This window comes from Leucoraja erinacea, chromosome 18 (genome assembly GCF_028641065.1).
Source record: "Leucoraja erinacea ecotype New England chromosome 18, Leri_hhj_1, whole genome shotgun sequence".
NCBI classification, from domain to species: Eukaryota; Metazoa; Chordata; class Chondrichthyes; order Rajiformes; family Rajidae; genus Leucoraja; species Leucoraja erinaceus.
Window position 1 is genome coordinate 22,826,025 of NC_073394.1, and position 18,640 is coordinate 22,844,664.

General features: G+C 44.1%; 1 protein-coding gene across 2 annotated transcripts in view; it reads left to right on the forward strand.

The window, feature by feature from the left end:
- The window catches only part of si:dkey-9k7.3 (circularly permutated Ras protein 1), a 50,802-nt gene that overhangs the window by 19,959 nt on the left and 12,203 nt on the right, over window positions 1-18,640 (forward strand). For both annotated transcript variants that reach the window (XM_055649558.1, XM_055649559.1), the window contains 11 exons: window positions 1,726-1,824; window positions 4,260-4,351; window positions 6,615-6,794; window positions 6,914-6,961; window positions 9,263-9,352; window positions 9,580-9,731; window positions 12,318-12,399; window positions 13,407-13,531; window positions 14,153-14,237; window positions 16,525-16,631; window positions 18,106-18,218. In XM_055649558.1, the coding sequence (XP_055505533.1) occupies window positions 1,726-1,824; window positions 4,260-4,351; window positions 6,615-6,794; window positions 6,914-6,961; window positions 9,263-9,352; window positions 9,580-9,731; window positions 12,318-12,399; window positions 13,407-13,531; window positions 14,153-14,237; window positions 16,525-16,631; window positions 18,106-18,218 (1,173 nt within the window). The remainder of the gene's footprint in view (window positions 1-1,725; window positions 1,825-4,259; window positions 4,352-6,614; window positions 6,795-6,913; window positions 6,962-9,262; window positions 9,353-9,579; window positions 9,732-12,317; window positions 12,400-13,406; window positions 13,532-14,152; window positions 14,238-16,524; window positions 16,632-18,105; window positions 18,219-18,640) is intronic.

An 18,640-nucleotide genomic window follows, 5' to 3' on the forward strand; every position in this document is an offset into this window, starting at 1 on the left:
ATGATCTCCAGGGATGCTGTCTGACCCGCTGAGTTACTCCTACACATTGTGTCCTTTAAAGTTTAAAGGAGATGTATGGAGCAAGTTTTCACATAGACAGTGGTGCCAGGAGAGGTGGTGGAGGTAAATACGATGGTGGTGTTTAAGAGGCTTTTAGATAGACACAAGGATATGTATGGAATGGAGGAATACAGATCATGTGCGGGCAGAGAAGACGAACTTAACTTGGCTTAATGTTTGGCATGGACATTGTGGGCCAAATGCCGTGTTTCTGTCTTGTACTGTTCTTTGTTCCATGACAATATCACCACCGGGTATGTCCGTAATGGCCGCCTCGCCAGCAGTCTGTCTTGTCCTTTCACTGTTTTTATTATTTTAAATATGTCTTGGACGTTTGTTTTAATCTCTTGGTACGTTTTATGTGGGGGATGGGATTGGGGGAAACTTTTTCCAGTCACTTACCTCGACGGAGATGTGATTTTTCTCTGTGTCGCATCTCCGTCCCCGCCCTTGCAACCTACAACGTGGAGTGGTGCGGCCTTTCCTGGAGACCGGCCCGGAGCTTCTAGCCGCGGGTGCAGCGCGGACTTACCATCACGGACCTGGGATCTTTTGCCGAGGATCGCCAGTGTTGGAGCTCCGACCGCGGGGCCTGCGGACTTTAACACCGTGAAGCAGCGGTCTCTGGTAATAAGCGGCCGACTCAGAAACTCCATGCCGTGGAGTGTTCCGATCCATCCCGACGCCGGAGTTTCGATCATCCCGATGAGAGGGCTTGAACAGCGGACCGTCAGCAACGGCCCCACTCAAAGGCCCCGACTACGGGTGAACAAAGGAGGGAGTTGACTGAACTTTATTGCCTTCCATCAGTGAGGAATGTTGATTCCACTGTGGTGGATGTTTATGATAAACTTTATTTTATGTGCTGTGTGTATTTTTGCCTTTTTAGTTAGTATGGCTGTATGGTAACTCGGGTTTCACTGTACCTTAATTGGTACACGTGACAATTAAATTGAAACTTGAATCTTGAACTTTGAAGAATATTTCATTTGCATTAAAGCACAACTGAGTCATTCTTAGAAAAGTGACTGAATTAATTCCATTGTGCTTTCAATTAACGTAGTGGCATCGAGGATTTGGTCAACATTTTCCATCATAATTTCAGATTATTGCATATACTTAAATGTCTGTAATGAAGAGGTGCTGAGACATTCCTTGATGCTATTCAGAATAAAAGGACATACCTTTAGAATGTAAATGAGGAGCAATTTCTTTAGCCAGGGGGTGGTAAATCTGTAGAATTCATTGGCACAGACGGCGGTGGACGCCAAGTCATTAGGCATTTTTAAAGTGAAAATTGATAGGTTCTTGATTAGTAAGGATGTCAAAAATTACAAGGAGAAGATAGGAGAATGGGGATTAGAGGGAAGAATAGATCAGCCATGATCGCGTAGTGGAGCAGATTTGTTGAGCTGAATGGTGTAATTCTACTCCTATGTATTATGGTCTTATGGTCTTACGCACTGCTGGGGCTAAGGGGTTAAAATTTGCTGCCTCTCCTATATCCAAGAATGGACCACCAGATGACTATCTCCGCAATGTAGCTCACACTCCCTCTTTAATCTGACTGACAGTGCTCATCACTCTGTAATGCTGTGCTTAAGACAATAATCATTGATCAGATTTTAGGCTTTTGAACCTTCTAATGCAAGTATTTTCTCACAGTTTCACCGCCCTCAAAGAACTTCACTTCCAATGTGGATGGGAAAGCCAATATAAATGTGGTTTCCCTTAACTTGGGAAAGTTGGTGGAGATCGATAGTGGTGAGTAAATGACTGGGCCCATTGCCCTCTCGTGTGTAAAAGTAACTACAACTTCATTTAAAGTCAGTAAGTCTCTTCAGACCCACAGTTGCTGCTTCTTTGAGCAAATAATTATATTACAAATTAGTCAAGAATTAATGTATCAATCTGAGCTGCGGGATACAGCCTTACCAAATCTGCCACACTGTATGTAATTGTCTCCATTCTGGGGCTGTAAATAATTAGGTCATATATACAGGAAGGAAGACTTGTATTTATAAAGTCCATTGACCTGTTTATCAGAATAAGCTTCGGGAATCTTTATAAAATAAGTTGCCCAAAAAAAAGCAGCAACTGTAGGTCTGAGGTTTCTGTGACGGGCTTATCTCTACTGTGAATGAATGCAGATTTTAAAACAGGCAGCGATTTATTCTAGGCTTATTCATATAATACAGGATATTAGTTTAGCCTTAAAATGATGTCCTGTTGCACAATGTTTCTGTGTAGTTCATGACTCAAGCAGATTGTAAACCCACATGTGCCACGTTTTTCTTATTGTGCACCCTTGGTGTATATAAAAGAGCTCTCCATCCATGCAAGTCATGTTAAACAATGCATCATTCATGTTTTGATGAATGGTTATGCAAAATATTCTACACAAATAAAGCCCAGCATACTGAAACAGGCCATAACTCTACGCATCTACTTCCATAGAAGGCTTAGGAAATTTGCCATGTCCCCGACAACTCTCACCAACTTCTACAGATGCGCCGTAGAAAGCATTATATCAGGAGGCGTTGCAGCATGGTTTTGGAACAGCTCCATCAAAGACCGCAAGAAATTGATAGAATTGTGGATGTAAACCATTCCATCACCTCCCTTCCATTGATTCCATCCAGACTTCACAAGCATAATCAAGGACATGTCTCATCCTGGATACTTCTTCTTCTCCCCTCTCCCGTCAAGCAAAAGATACAGAAGTATGTAAACGCACACCTCCAGATTCAGGGACAGTTTCTTCACAGCTGTTTTCAGGCAACTGAAACACCCTATCACCAACTAGAGAGCGGTCCTGACCTACCATCTACCTCATTGGAGAGCCTCGGACTATCTTTATTCAGACATTTCTGGACTTTATCTTGCAATAAACATTATTCCCTTTATCCTATATCTGTACACGATGGATGGCTTGATGGTAATCATATATAGTCTTTCCGTTAGCACGCAACAAAAAAGCTTTTTACTGAACCTATAAGTGACAAGTCACAAAAATAAACAAAACCAAACTAAAGCAGACTAAACTAAAGTGGCAGATTGTGGCTGCCTCAGCCTTCGTCACAATGAAGCCAACCTCACCTGCCCTGTTGTTCTGAGGCAGTCAGCTGCTTACACGTGCGTCATTGAGCAAGTTTCTTTGTCTTCCGAACAAGTCCGATCTTGCATTTGCTATAAAACCCTACCGGCACCTGGACTCGAGGGCCTGAGCCACAGGTCGAGGTTGAGCAGGCTTGGACTTTAATTCCTAGGAGTGCAGGAGGATGAGGGGAGAACCTATAGAGATGTATAAGATCATGAGAGGAATAGATAGGGTAAATGCACAGAGTCTTTTACCCACAGTAGGTGAATTAAGAACCAGAGGACAAGGGATTAAGGTGAGAGGGGAAATAGGAACCTGAGGACAATTTTTTACACAAATGGTGTTGGGTGAATAGAACAAACTGCCAGAGGATGTCTTGTATGTCTTTTGAGTGTGGGAAGAAACCAGAGCACCCGGGGAAAACCCACTTGGTCAAAGGGAGAATGTACAAACTCTGCACAGACCGCACCCATAGTCAGGATTGAACCCGGGACTTTGGCGTTGTAAGGCAGCAAGTTTACCACTGTGCCACCTCGCTGGCTGTGTGGAGGTTGCACGCTCTTCCTGTAACCACGTGATTTCCGCTGGCTAATGGCTCTTGTTTCCTCCCACATCACAAAGACATGTGGATCTGTATATTAATTGGCCTCTGTAAATTGCCCCTGGTGTGTATGGAATGGATGAGAAAGTGGGATGACATATAACTAGTATGAATGGGTGATCTAGGCTAAAGGGCCTGTTTCCATGTTGTATCTCCAAATTAAACTAAACCCAACCCTTACCCCATATCCTATTCAAACCTCCAGTGTCCTACAAATTGCCACCCCTTCCCTCCCCCCCCCCCCCCCCCCCCGACTTTCTTTAGCCCCCCCTCCCCCAGAAGCAGAGGGAGATGGTCTTCGGAGCAGGCCGAACGTCCAATGGTTTTCATGCACATGTGAATCGTGGGCCTTGCATAAAATCAGATTCCTTTGATGGGATCCACACACACAGTTGGCCTTTGCAAGTACTATCTGATTTTAGGTGCTCTGTTGTTTTATTCCATTGGGATTGAACTTGATGAATCTTAACCAATCCTTTTCTTTCTATTATGTTGCAGTGCAAGCACAGAATGTGGAAGCCGTTCACTGCCAAAACTGTTCAGCAGTCTTGTCCTGCATCAGTCGGATTCACCAACAACATGCAGACATAGTGAGTACCCTGCATCATTCAATGGTGGATGTCAGAAATAAATTAAGGGTCCCGATCTCTTAAAAGAACACCGCTATGCTTTACTAACTGACACAGTCGGAAAGGCCTTGTGCTGGAAACATACCATTTTAGTGGATTCGCGAAATTCAATAAGCGAGTTCGGTATTCCATGATTCCTTGTGTTTTTCGGGATTTGTCAAAGGTCATTCGTGATAAACAAAAAAAAATGAATGCAGCACTGTATAAACTGTGTATAAATTGTTAACTATTCTACCAATTAATTAATCTAGAATGATGTCAACTCAATAGCTTCCTTTCTTGTTCTGCTGTTCACACACTACTCACTTAACATCCCAGTTTAAATTCAGTTCATTAATCTGCAATTATGAGATGTTCAATAAGTTAAAGAATTTATTCTCTTCATTTAATCCTTAATGTGCTTGCTACTGGAATAAGAAAATATTACTTATGTTTGATACATTTTCAAACAAGATAACTTTATTAAAATTGATGTGTAAAAATATATTTAATCTGAGGAACAGGGGTGCCAGGTAGCGGGGTGTAACAGCGAGATGGGGAGCAGATACGAGTGAGAGACGGTGGAGGGACATTCTCGGCAGCTGAGCTGCTGCGTGTGTACAGGCCTGCGTTTCATCCGTGGTCGGGATCGAGCTAAGGTCTCCGGCACTACATGCGCTATTGAGTTGCAGCTGGGCCGTCCCTTTCCCTTCCCGAGAGCCCCGTGAAGTCCGGGGTGGCACTGGGCTGTCGGGGCACTGGCACAAATTGGTGGCAGCTCCGGGATTGCAGCCGGCGTGGAGGGGAGGCGCTGGTTCCGGCTCTGCTCCGGCTCCCAGCGGTAGGGGGCATTCTCCGGTGGCTATGGGTTGGCCCTCTCGGTGTCGGCGGGACGAGCAGCATCTTTGGAGAAAAGGAATAGGTGACGTTCAGGGTCGAGACTCTTCTACGGAAATGGTGCCTGACCCGCTGAGTTGCTGCAGCACTTTGTACGTATCCCCGTTGGTGACTGGTGCTCGGCTTTTGCCGGCGCCTGGGGGGGGGGGGGGGGGGTTGACCAACGGCCGCTGGGTGGGGAGGGAGGTGCGGCTGTCGGTCCTGGACCATCGGGGAATGTTTTTTGCAGGAATTGGAGTGGAGTTGGGCTGGAGTTGGCGCTTCTTGTCCACGTTGGCTGTGGGCCTGAGGCCGCCCCTGGACAGGGGTGGGGCTCTCGGTGGGCGGAAGGGGGTTCAATGGTAGTTCAGCGGCGCTTGCGGATGGGGCGCAGGACTGTGTACGAGCAGCAGCTCAGCTGCCGAGAATGTTTATCTCGAGTGGCCTATGACCTGGGCATGCGCAGTTGCAATACCTAACTCGCTTATAAAGAAGCATGGACAGGAAAGGTTTAGATTTGGCGGATGCAAAGACGACAACCAAGTTTTCTGAACTGATTTATTAACACAATCGCTCCTTGGCATACAGGTCTCTGCAAACACGTCTGATCACATCGGTGGTCAACAACACAACTGTGGCGCGAAAGTGAAACCGCGCGAAAACAGCAGCCCCTCCCGGGTCACGTGACCGCGGCTTCCGAACGCCGGGTTCGATACCTGCGTGCGCCAGCAGGCGCCACTACATGGAGTTATATGAGCCGAATGCAGGCAGGTGGCTGCACAGTGGCACAGCAGTAGAGTTGTTGCCTTACTGTGCCAGAGACCCGGGTTTGATCCTGACCATGGGTACTATCTGTATGGAGTTTGTACGTTCTCCCAGTGACTGCGTGGGTTTTCTCCGGGCGCTCTGGTTACCTCTCACACTCCACAAAGACGTACAGGTTTGTCGGTGAATTGGCATTGGTAAAAATGGCATTTAGTGCAGTTGGAGATATAGCATGGAAACAGGCCCTTTGGTCCATGAACACGTTGATTATCGATCACTCGTTCACACTGGCTCTACATTATCTCATTTCTCATTCACTCCCCAACACAATAGGGGCAAATTACAGAGGGCAATTATCCCACTAACCTACACGTCTTTGGGATGTCGGAGGAAACTGGAGTACCCAGAGGAAACTCACGCAGTCACAGGGAGAACATGAAAATTCCACACAGGTAGCACCCGAGGTCAAGGTTGAAGTTGGGTCTCTGGCACTGTGAAGCAGCAGCTCTACCTGCTGTGCCAGTGTGCCGCTCTTGTTGTCTGCTATATCTGTTTGGCAAGCTCCTTTCATTAGATGCTGAACTGTCTTTCTTTTCTTGTCCAGGTCTGGCCTTGCGAGTTCTGTAAAAAGCATAACGTTGTCACTCGATCCTTCAGAACAGTACCAAACATTCAGGATGTCGTATATATCCCTGGGCCAATCGATGATGACTACATCAATGTGGATGACTCCTTGGTCATTTTCTGTGTGGATATCTCGGGAAGTATGTGTGTAACCCATGAGGTGAGGACAAGTCCAGGACATCTCAAAAATGACTTCATGAATGTTATGTCATGGATGGAAATTCAGGAATCAGAGCTGCATCCCAAGCTGACTGAAGATCGTTGATTCTGTCTTTCTAGGTCAAGGCTACCCACGGTTTCGGGACAGTTCATATATCAAGGTTACAGGTATATATTTGCTGCTATATTTCAGAGTGGATGGGACAATATACTGTGAATTGTAGTTCCTCATTTCTTTTACCACCCTTTCCTTCTCTCCAAAGATGTTGCCTGTCCCGCTGAGTTACTCCAGCATTTTGTGTCTACCTTATTACTTTTAAATTGGAGAAGTAGCATGGGAAAATGCCTTTCGGCCCGCCAAGTCCATGCCGGCCATCAATCTCCCCTTCACACTAGTTCCATGTTATTCCCACTTTGAGTAAGACTTCCCACGCACCAGGGGCAATTTGCAGAGGCCCAATTAACCCACCAACCCGCATGTCTAGTAGGAAGAGGATGCGAAAGGGGGATAACGCAGGACTGGTATGAACACGTGATCGATGGTTTGTGTGGAGTCGATGGGCCCAAGGGCCTGTTTCTAGGCTGTTCATTTTAATCAATCAATCAATCAAGACATTTACACAAACGGGCAAGAAAGCAGCTGTGAGGGTTAATGAAATGTTGGTTTATTTCACTGTTGAGTCTGCGTGCATCACCAGCTTAATTTCCCTGGAGAGTTTCAAAGAGGGAAACCCATTGTTCCACAGTTACATGTTAATACTATTCTAATTGAACCATTAAGAAACTGAAATCATCAACAAGTCTCTCCTGAGGGACCATATGTTTGTAACCTGATGAATGCATTTTAATGTGACAATCAGTAGATTGGAACAGACTTCTGAATGTATTCTTGGGAAGCTTACATCCCTACGCAATGAACGTTGAATTCTCCAATTTTAGTTTTTTTAGCTTTTCGTTTTAGAGATACAGCGCGGCCCACCAGGTCCGCGCCGACCAGTGATCCTCGCACATTAACACTATCCTACACACACTAGGGACAATTTACACATACACCAAGCCAATTAACCTACATACATGTGCGTCCTTGTAGCCTGGGAGGAAACCGAAGATCTCAAAAAAACACATGCGGTCATGGGGAGAACGTACAAACTCCGTACAAACAGCATCCGTAGTTGGGTCTCCAGCGCTGCAAGCACTGTAAGGCAGTAACTCTACTGCTGCGCCACCATGCCATAACCACTAACAAACAACCCCTCCCTTTTCTCCTTTTCATCCACAACCCCCCACCCCCTCCACCGCTGTGCCCCACCTAGATCGCTCCTATTTCTCCCCTCCCCCTCCCCATACCTTCCTTCGTCTAGCTTCTAGCTGCATTTGCAACTCTTCGATCTTTTTAGCTCACACCTGGTTGTTTTAATCTCCGGCCTTTGTCCTATGTTCACCTATTAGTTGTCATGCTTTGTCCTGCCCGTCCTCTCCTCCAGATTTCTTCCCCCTTACAACTAGTCTGAAGAAGGGTACCAACCTGAAATGTCATATATCCATGTTCTTCAGAGATGCTGCCTGTCCGGCTGAGTTACTCCAGCACTCTGGGTCTTTTTTTGTGTGTAAACCAACACATGCTGTTCCTAGTTTCTGCTTCTAAATGCAATGTCATTCTCCCCTTGATTTAACCCTGCACCTGCTCCCAAACTCAGTAATCTAGAACATTTTTAGACCTGAGGTAAATGACTAAGACCTTCCCAGTGGTGTCTGCGGTACCTGGTAATATCAGCCCAGCACAACAGATGGGTCCAATCCCAAGCCAGGATCATTTTCAGCCTCGAGTCCTCTCTCTGTGAAGAAGCTTCTGATACTGCAGCTGATTCTTGTTGAGCAGAGAGACTTGGCTCAAATAAGGTACTACCTGTATAACTGCATTAAAATACACTTGGACAGGTACATGAATATGAAAGCTTTAGAGGGATATGGGCCAAATGCAGGCTGATGGAACTAGTGTAGATGGGACATCATGGTCGGCATGGACAAGTTGGGCCAAATGGCCTGTTTCCTTGCTGTATGACTCTCTTGACTATTTATTGTACCCATATATCCTAGCAGCAGGAAGGGCTATATGACCCATAGAAATCTAGGACGTTGTGTTGTATCTTTAGGAGCTTTTGAAATAATTTGAGTGGAAGCAAGTTGTTCTCCATGGTAAAAGCCATGTTTTAAAACCTGACTTTATTACAAATAGAGCAGAAATTGCAGGAACAGATCACCCTGGAGGCTGCAACAAACTCACCGGGCAGTCCTCCATCCATTAGTTGGTTTAATCTATTGCATTGATCAATCCCCATTGTCCCAACACAGTTACACTAAATAGCCTGTAAGATGTGACTTACAAGTGTGGACATTTGTGTGGAAGCTTTCTTTTGAGTGGAATCTAGCAATTGTTAAACTGACCATTATTCCTTCTTGACTTTGCAGAACGTTCAAGAAGCTATCTTGACTTCTTTGAAGCACATGACACAGACCTGTCCCCAGAAGCGGGTTGCCTTGGTGACATTTAACGATGAGGTATGGTAATATTTGGGAAATAATGGTTATGTTACAGTGGAAGAATGAACATACTGATAGCTACATTACATTGTTGGGTAGGGAAGTAAACATTGAGTAGATATACAAGAGAGGTGCGGGTGGAAAATGTGTGACCCTTTAGTTTGAGTAAATGTCAATTCTAACTGAATCCCCCACTGGAGAGCAGTGTGAGGAATACTAGGACTCAATTCCCTTTCTTTTTCCAGGTAACCATCTATGGTGATGGAACACAGATGCCCACAAGACTGAGTAATTATCAGCTGTTGGATTCAGACTTCCTAAAGGAAAAAGGCAGAGATTATCCCAGGCCAGAGTGCATAGCAGAGAGCATTCAAACACTAAGCTACAGGGTCCAAGAGTAAGTACAGAATTTATTGTTTGCCAATTGAATGTCAATAAGCCATCGATTAATGGATTTATGCCACTGGTGTCGTTTGATGTGTGTAGAATAAAGGTGGCACAACATTCTTGATAGACACAAAATGCTGGAGTAACTCAGCGGATCAAGCAGCACCTCTGGAGAAAAGGAATAGGTGATGTTATGGGTTGAGACTCTTCTTCAGACTAACCCAATATTTTGTTAGCTGGAGTTACCTGGACATATTCGTTCATGACCAGGGCTGAATATGAAGGAATGTTTGAGATGGTTTTTTGTGGATACTTCCATAGAACATGAAACAGTACAGCAGATCCATATCCTCCCCATTCCCTGCATATCCATGTGTCTATCCAAAAGCCTTTTAAATGCCACTATTGTATCTGCCCCCCCCCCCTACCCCCCACTCCCACCAGCCCTGGCAGCGCGTTCCAGGCACCTACCACCCTCTGTGTAAAAATAAACTCTTTCCTCACTTTTTGCATTTGACTAAACTCATCATGTTCATGAAAATTCAAGTGCTCTTTCAGTATAAAGTAACAGAAAAATGCACTTGAAGCAGTACCGAAGCAGGTTCTTTGTGAAGGTACTTGCGTATTCAGTTTAATTTAGAGAAACAGGCTCTTCAGCCCACCAACATTGATCACCCGTTGACACTAGTTCTAGCAATGTTACAACATTTTGAGATTTTAAAAATCAAGTCTGCAATTTATCCCATCAGATAAAGCATAACAATAAGTTTAATTTGACACCAAATTCACTTTCATATCTCAAGTATTAAAAAAGTTATGGCCATTTTCATACTCGGAAATTAGCATCTTGTTCCCTATTGATTTTCAATGGACATTACAAAAAAGCTGTGATCTTGGATAATCAAAAGCCCATTTCTTAAGGAAAGATTAACATTTTTAAATAGCCTAAGTGTCCAAAGATTATTCACAAATAATTCACAATATAACATGATTTTTATATCTAATTTACATTAATTTATAGGCCAAATGGAAGGAATTTAGTGTTCAATTGCTGTAAATAAATGCCCATTTAAATCGGCTTTCTAGTGGGTTCATGTGAACGCGCGCTGGTTTAGAACGTTGACATCGCGCTGGATTAGTGCCCTCAAATGCCGAGAAAAATACTGCGGGATATAAAAAGCCCAAAATGAACTATTCGTTATAGATAACTTGATATATAGGGTTATATATATGCCCCATTTAATGTAAAAATAAGGTACACACCTTTAATTGTTTGCTTTATAAAACCCTGGGGCTGCGAGATGTTGCGGAATCAGAGAGTAATTTTAAACTATTATAACTATATTATCGAGGCCTATAAAACTAATAATACCTTTTGCGACCGGGTCTTGCAGCGATTTTTCGTTAATGATTTACTAGGCTGAACATCTGCGATTAGTACAGCCTAGTAAAAATCGCGTTTTAAACCCGCCCCCTCCAAACAGCGCCAAAATCGCGGACCTGGCTGAGGGCAGATTCCCAATGGCGATTCAGGTAGGTTTTGTAACATACCTACTAGTTCTATGTTATCACACTTTCTCATCAACTCTGTACATACTAGGAACAATTTACAGAGGGTAATTAACCTACAAACCTGCATGTCTTTGGGATGTGAGAGGAAGCCGATCCCATCGAAGGAAACCCATGCTGTCACAGGGAGAACATGCAAACTCCATACAGACAGCACCCCTAGTCAGGATCGAACCTGGGTCTCTGGTGCTGTGAGGCAGCTGCTCTAACAGCTACGCCACTGTGGCAGCCCCCCTCCCTCCCCCCAGCACTGCGGCAGGTGACAAGAACGTGCACAATTGAACAGGATGGCAGGCTGGCCGATATTGAATATGACGTTTTTATAGTGACTAGTTTCTTCTTTTTCGTTATGCTTATTTTAATTTTGTGGTCTGGCACACTTAAGCATATCCTTTACATTTCTTTAGTTGACTGAAGAAGGGTCTCGACCCGAATCTTCGCCTATTTCCTTCGCTCCATAGATGCTGCCTCACCCTCTGAGTTTCTCCAGCATTTTTGTCTACCTTCGATTTTCCAGCATCTGCAGTTCCTTCTTAAACTTTCCATTTCTGTGTTGATTTTTAACATTGGTCTATGCTAAAAGCACCCGCGCTCACTCTAAATGTCGAGGCTAGCGAAGATAGGGAGACAAAATGCTGGAGCAACTTAGCGGGTCAGGCAGCATCTCTGGAAAAAAGGATATTGACCCGAATCGTCACCTATTTCTTTTCACCAGGGATGCCTGACCCACTGAGTTACTCCAGCATTTTGTGTCTTTGGTGTAAATCAGCATCTGCAGTTCCTTCATACTCACAAGCATCTTCTAGTCTTCTTTTAAAGCCATTTTTTTCCAGGGATTTACAGTCTGTGGTGTTCATGTCGTCAACTAATGTTTACACTCTGTCCAACACCGGTCTCTAAATTCCTGTTCCAGTTCCTGGTTAGTTGAAGTTTAAATGCTTATTTCTGCTAAGTTCTGGGAGCTCAACACAAGCCCGGCCACAATTGCGCTTCGATTTGACCCAAAGTTTGTAAATTTTCTCCGTAGGATGAAAGAGAAAGGTGCTACTGCCCTGGGTCCAGCTGCACTTGTAGCAGTGTCGATGGCATCAATGAGTCCCGGCTCAAAGGTATGTCTGAGCCGATGGCAATGTCCTGACTGCTGTTCTACACACCCAGGACCAACCCAGAATTGTATCTGGATCATTCTGTCTGGCAAGAATCCAAGTACAAAGCTCCATGCATCGAGCCACAGGTGGAACAGGGAAGAGAGTCATGGAGCTATGTGCAGGAGGGAACTGCAGATGCTGGTTTACAATGAAGATAGACACTAAATGCTAGAGTAATTCAGCAGGACACAACATTTCTGGATAGAAGGAATGGGTGATATTTCAGGACTGAAGAAGTCTGAAGAAGGGTCTTGACCCGAAACGTCATCCATTCCTTCTATCCAGAGATGCTGCCTGTTCCGTTGAGTTACTCCAGCATTTTGTGTCTATCTTCAGGGAGCTATGCTTCTTTCATATCAATCTGCCATTGGCGTAAAGGAGCATGGAAACGGGCCCTTCAGCCCAACTAGTCTATGCCAACCAAGATGTTCCATCTATGCTAGTCCCACCTGGCCGGGTTTGGCCCATGTCCCTCTAAAACATTATCCCTCTAATCCCTATCCATGTACCTGCCTTTCAAATGTTGTTATAGTCCTGCCTCTTTTTTTACCGAAGGGTGGTGGGTATATCGAACGAGTTGCTGGATGTGATAGTTGAGGCAGGTATTATCGTAATGTTTACGACGCATTTAGACAGGTACACGGATAGGGTTAGAGGGAAATGGGCCTAATGCAAACAGGTGGGACAAGTGTAGATGAGGCATATTGGTCAGCATGGGCAAGTAGGGCCAAAGGGCCTGGTTCCACTCTTTGTGATTCTATGACTCTCTCTGCCTCAACTACATTCTCAGGCAACTCGTTCCATATAACCACAACCTCCTGCATGAAAAATGTTTTCACACTGCCATCCAATACCACTGGTGATAGAATGATGTAATAATATTTGCTGCATCGCGAGTAGAAGGCTTGTGTTATCAAGTTTCATCTGCAAGGACAATTCTATAACTCTTATACATTCTGCAACTTCAGGTGATCATCTGTACAGATGGGAAGGCAAATATAGGCCTGGGATACTTGGAGAGCATGGAGGAAGATATGCATGCCTACTCCAAACAATTCTACACCGATTTAGGAGAGCAAGCAACTTTAAATGGGTAAGCAATCAATTTTTATGCTCCACTGTTTTTGCACAAAATGACTTCTAATTACTGTATATTGCATTTTAATGAAACTCAAAAACACTTCAGATGCTGGAGACCTGGGGGAGGAAACACAGGGAATGATGAAAATATTCAGCAGGTTACGCAGCATCTGGGGAAAGAGAAGGAAAGTTAATGTTCCAGATCCAGGACCCTTTTTCAGAAATTCTTCCCACAGATGCTACCTTTAGACTTTAGAAATACAGCGCAGAAATTGGCCCTTTGGCCCACCGAGTCTGCGCCGAGCAGTGATCACCCCGTACACTAGCACCATCCTACACACCAGGGACAATTTACAATTTTACTGAAACTAATTAACCTACAAAACTATATGTCATTGGAGTGTGGGAAGGAACCTGAGCACCCGGAGAAAACCCACATGGTCACAGAGAATGTGCAAACATCCAGATAGCACCCATAGTCAGGATCGAACCTGGGTCTCTGGCACAGTAAGGCAGAAACTCTACCGCTGCGCCACCATGTCTCAGAGTTTCTGGTTGGAAAGTTATAGCAGAAGAGTGACAAAATAAAAATGGTCTGCTCCACACAGATTTATATTTTCTGTCCTTGCTCCAGGGTGATTGTATCAATTCTGACAATAGAGGGCACTGACTGTAGATTGGCAGAACTTGGAAACCTGGCAGATCGGACAGGAGGAAGGGTAAGAATATCAATGAAATAGTGGAAACAGTAACACTGTTAATTACTTCACTTCAAAATGGAGTTTATATAATGAAACAAAAAATAACACAACTCCAGCAGAATTATCTTAAGAGCAATGAACAATGTCAACAAAAAATGGCACAAAGTGCTGGAGTAACTCAGCGGGTCAGGCAGCATCCCTGGAGAACACGGATAGGTGATTTTTTGGGTCGGGACCTATCTTCAGGTTCTTGCTGAATCTTGCTCCTCCCACTTTAAACCTATATCCTCTGTTTTTTGATTCCCCTGCACTGGATCAAAGACTCAATGCGTGTTTACAAGTTCAGAGTAGATCTCATTTTAAGCTCCTTTAATGCTTCAGTCATGGAATAAATAGTCACAGAGAGTCATAGCCTTCAGTTCAACCTGCCCATACCGACCAACATGCCCCATCCACACTGGTTCCACCTGCCTGCGTTTGGCCCATATCCCTCTCAACCTATGGTATCCATGTATCTATCCAAATGCTTGTTAAATGTTGCAATAGTACCTACCTCAACTACCTCCTCCGGCAGCTCGTTCCATGTACCTACCACTCTCTGCGTAAAAAAAAGTTGCTCCCAGGTCCATATAAAATCCTTTACCCCTCACCTTAAACCAAAGTCCTCTGGTTCTTGATTCCCCTTCTCTCAATAAAAGACTGTCCATTTACCCTATCTATTCCCCTCATGATCTTATACATGTGACAAAATGTCACATGGAATAGAAATCCAAAACACGAAAAGCTCATGTCCATTTCCTAGCATGTGTTGAGTGAATTGGTCTCAACTGAGGCAGCAACTGGGATGCTCTATGACTAGGTTTGCTCAACCAAATTAGATAGGGTTGCGTTCCAGATAGATATCCAGTGACCAAGAGACACTATTTGATTGATGTTCTTTTCACTGCTGGATGTGCTTAAAGTTATGATCTTTATTACAATTTAAACTTTATGACTGTGGAAAGCTGATATATCCTGTATGGATTCATAATTTAGTTTCATTGCCCTGTCAAGCACTAGAGGGTCAACAATGGACCTTTTGCAGTTGTGTTAATGCTGTAGTCGCTAAGCACACGACTTCTACTTGTGCTCTACAATCTCGTTAATCATCTCTGATATTCCTGGATACAGAGAGAGATCCCGGTGTTGCATCCTGAGTTATGTAAACACATTGCACTCGGGCTGACTGATTGTGGGTATCACAGTGGTGCAGCCAGTTGAGCTGCTGCCTTATAGCGCTAAAGACTCACTTGCAAATAAAGAGCGACCAGCCCATCAAAAACTACTGTATGCAATAGAAGTGTCCGGATTGGTGGCACAGTGGTAGAGTTGCTGCCTTACAGCGCCAGAGACCCGGATTCGATCCTGACTACGGGTGCTGTCCATACGGAGTTTAGAGGTTCCCCTTGTGACTGCATGGCTTTTCTCCGGGAACTCCAGTTTCTTCCCACACTCCAAAGACGTACAGATTTGTAGGTGGGTTTGGCTTTTGGCAAAAATTGCTAATTGTTCCTAGTGTATAGGATAGTGCTAGTGTAGGGGGATTGCTGGTCAATACGGTAGGTATCGACCAGCGATTGGTAGGCCGAAGGCTCTGTTTCCATGCTATATCTCTAAACTAAACTAAGTGTCTTGCACATGGGCACTCTGAAGTTAATCCTGGGTTTTCAAGGTTTGGTTTAGTTTAGATTAGAGATACAGCATGGAAACAGACCTTTCGGCCCATCGAGTCTGCGCCGACCAACAATCACCCATGCACTAGTTCTATCCTACACAATTAGGACAACTTTTACAATAGACAATCGGTGCAGGAGTAGGCCATTCAACCCTTCAAGCCAACACTGCCATTCAATGTGATCATGGCTGATCATCCCCAATCAGTACCCCGTTCCTGCCTTCTCCCCATGTCTCCTGACTCCGCTATCTTTAAGAGCCAAAGCCAAAACAACCTACAAACCTGCACCTCTTTGGACTGTAGGGGGAAACTTGAGCACCCGGAGAAAACCGACGGTGTCACGGGGAGAACGTATAAACCCTGCACAGGCAGCAACTGTGGTCAGGATCTAACCCGGGTATCAGGCCCTGTAAGGCAGTAACTCTACCGCTGCACCACTGTGCTACCCTAATTCGTCAGAGAGTGGCATTTTGTGCTCCTTACATTCTTTTAGTTTGTCTTACGGACTGGATGTGTACATGTAGAAATGAAAGACAGAAATGATGAAGTAGGAGATGCCAAGCTTGCTAATCTTATTATTTCTCATTTCAGGTCAACATTGTCAATCCAACTAATTTGCCCAACGAGATTCAAGCTACTTTGGAAGATGATGTGATTGCGACTGATGTTACTGTTACCTTTGTAGTCACTCAACAAATGTAAGTGAAAACTACTCAGATCAAATGTGTCTCTGAAGGTATCTACTGGTTGCACTAGATTGGCAGCAAAGACAATAAACAGTAGTTAAGAGGTGTAGGGTGTGGAGTTGCTGTTCGAATATGAAGAAATTTCAAAAGTGGTAAGTAATATAGTAGACTGCAAGACTTAAAAGATTAGAGAGAGAATTCCAGGTGTAAATATATCCTAGTTGAATATTCTAATGTATAAACAAGGAACTGCAAATGCTGGTTAATGCACAAAAGGACACAAAGTCTGAAGAAGTGTCCCAACCCGGAACATCAACTATCTATGTTCTCCAAAGGTGCTGCTGACCCGCTGAGTTACTCCAGCACCTTGTGTCTTAGTTGAATGTTCTATCACTTGTGATGAAGGGGGGGAAAAACCCCTTTGATTCTGTAAACATAAAGGGATCCAGATTTCCATTATTACACTGGGAATCTTTCACGTTTAGCACCACAATAGCAATCTCCAATAAATATCCATGGCACTAACATTCTTGCATAACAGTTTTCAGTCAGTAATGAAGCTACCTTCAAGCCGATCAATGTAAGCAGCTCAATTTCATTGATTTTGCCTTTTTCAATGGTTCAATGGTTCTATTCAGAGGCTATCCATTTTGACACTATAATAATAGGATGTATTATTAACAAATCCATTAACATTTCTTTAGTTTAGTTTATTATTGCCATGTGTACCTAGCTTTTTGTTGCATGCCAACGAAAAGACTATACATGATTACAATCAAATTGTCCACAGCATACACATACGGGATAAGAGGGATCCTAATATATATCATAAGCATTTTGGGAAAGCAGAAAATATTTTTGACCATTCATAACATTATTCATTTGCTTACATTTTCTTGGACTTGTTTTTATGAAGTCTGTGCTATGTAAGGTGGTGCTGCAAATTAGACTATGAATGGTCCTTGTTAATAGGAGACACTGAGCCAGTCAAGTCCAAGCCCATGTTATACTAGTGCCTCCTAAGAGTGGCACGGTGGCACAGTGGTAGAGCTGCTGCTTCACACCACCAGAGACCAAGAGGAAATCCTGAGCTTGGGTGCTGTCTGCGTGGTTTGCACATTCTCCCTGCAACCGCAAAGGTTTCCTCCTGGTGCTCTGGTTTCCCTCCACATCCCAAAGATGTGCAGATTTGCAGGTTAATTGGCCTTTGTAAAATTGCACCGTATGAGTAGGGAGTGGATGCGGAAGTTGAATAAAATTGTGTGAACAGGTGATTGATGGTGGTTGTAACTCGGTGAGCTGAAGGGCCTGTTTCCATGTTGTATCTCCAAACTAACCTGGAGCTGGTTGCTGATTGTGTGATCAATTACCTTATTATGTTCCTATGAAGTGCGTTGACATGTTTTATTACATTGGAAATCATATGTAAATACCGGCTGCTCTGGCACAAGGAGAAAACCTTTTTCCTCTTTCTCTCTTGTATTAGGTATTTCAGGTATGAAGCGCAAACAGGAAATAAGTTGGTGAAGCAAGTTGGAAATGTTACCAAAGATACGGAGATGACATTTGAATTCGGAATAAAGGAATCCCACATTCAAAGTAAGTGTTAGAAAGAACTGCTAATTGTATCATACTAAGCCGCCCACAGTTTTACTAATGTATAAATAGGGTAGCCAGTCAGAAACTTTCTCCCAGGGTGGCAATGTCAAAGGCCAAAGGGCATAGCTTTAAGGTGAGAGGCGCAAAGTTTAAAGAGATATGTAGAGCAATTTCTTTTTACACAAAGAGTGGTGGGTGCCTGGAATGTGTTGCCTGAGATGGTAGCGGAGGCAGATCCAATAATGGCGTTTAAGAGGTTTTAAGATCGGCACGATAAGACATAGGTTGAGGATATGGGCGGTGCATGTGCATCTATTACCCACCCTTTCCTCCCCTTACACGCCTGTCCGAAACCAGTTCCTCTAATTACAAATGTAACATTTGATCCATCCCAACACTTGCTGTGGGAGCGATAAAGCCAC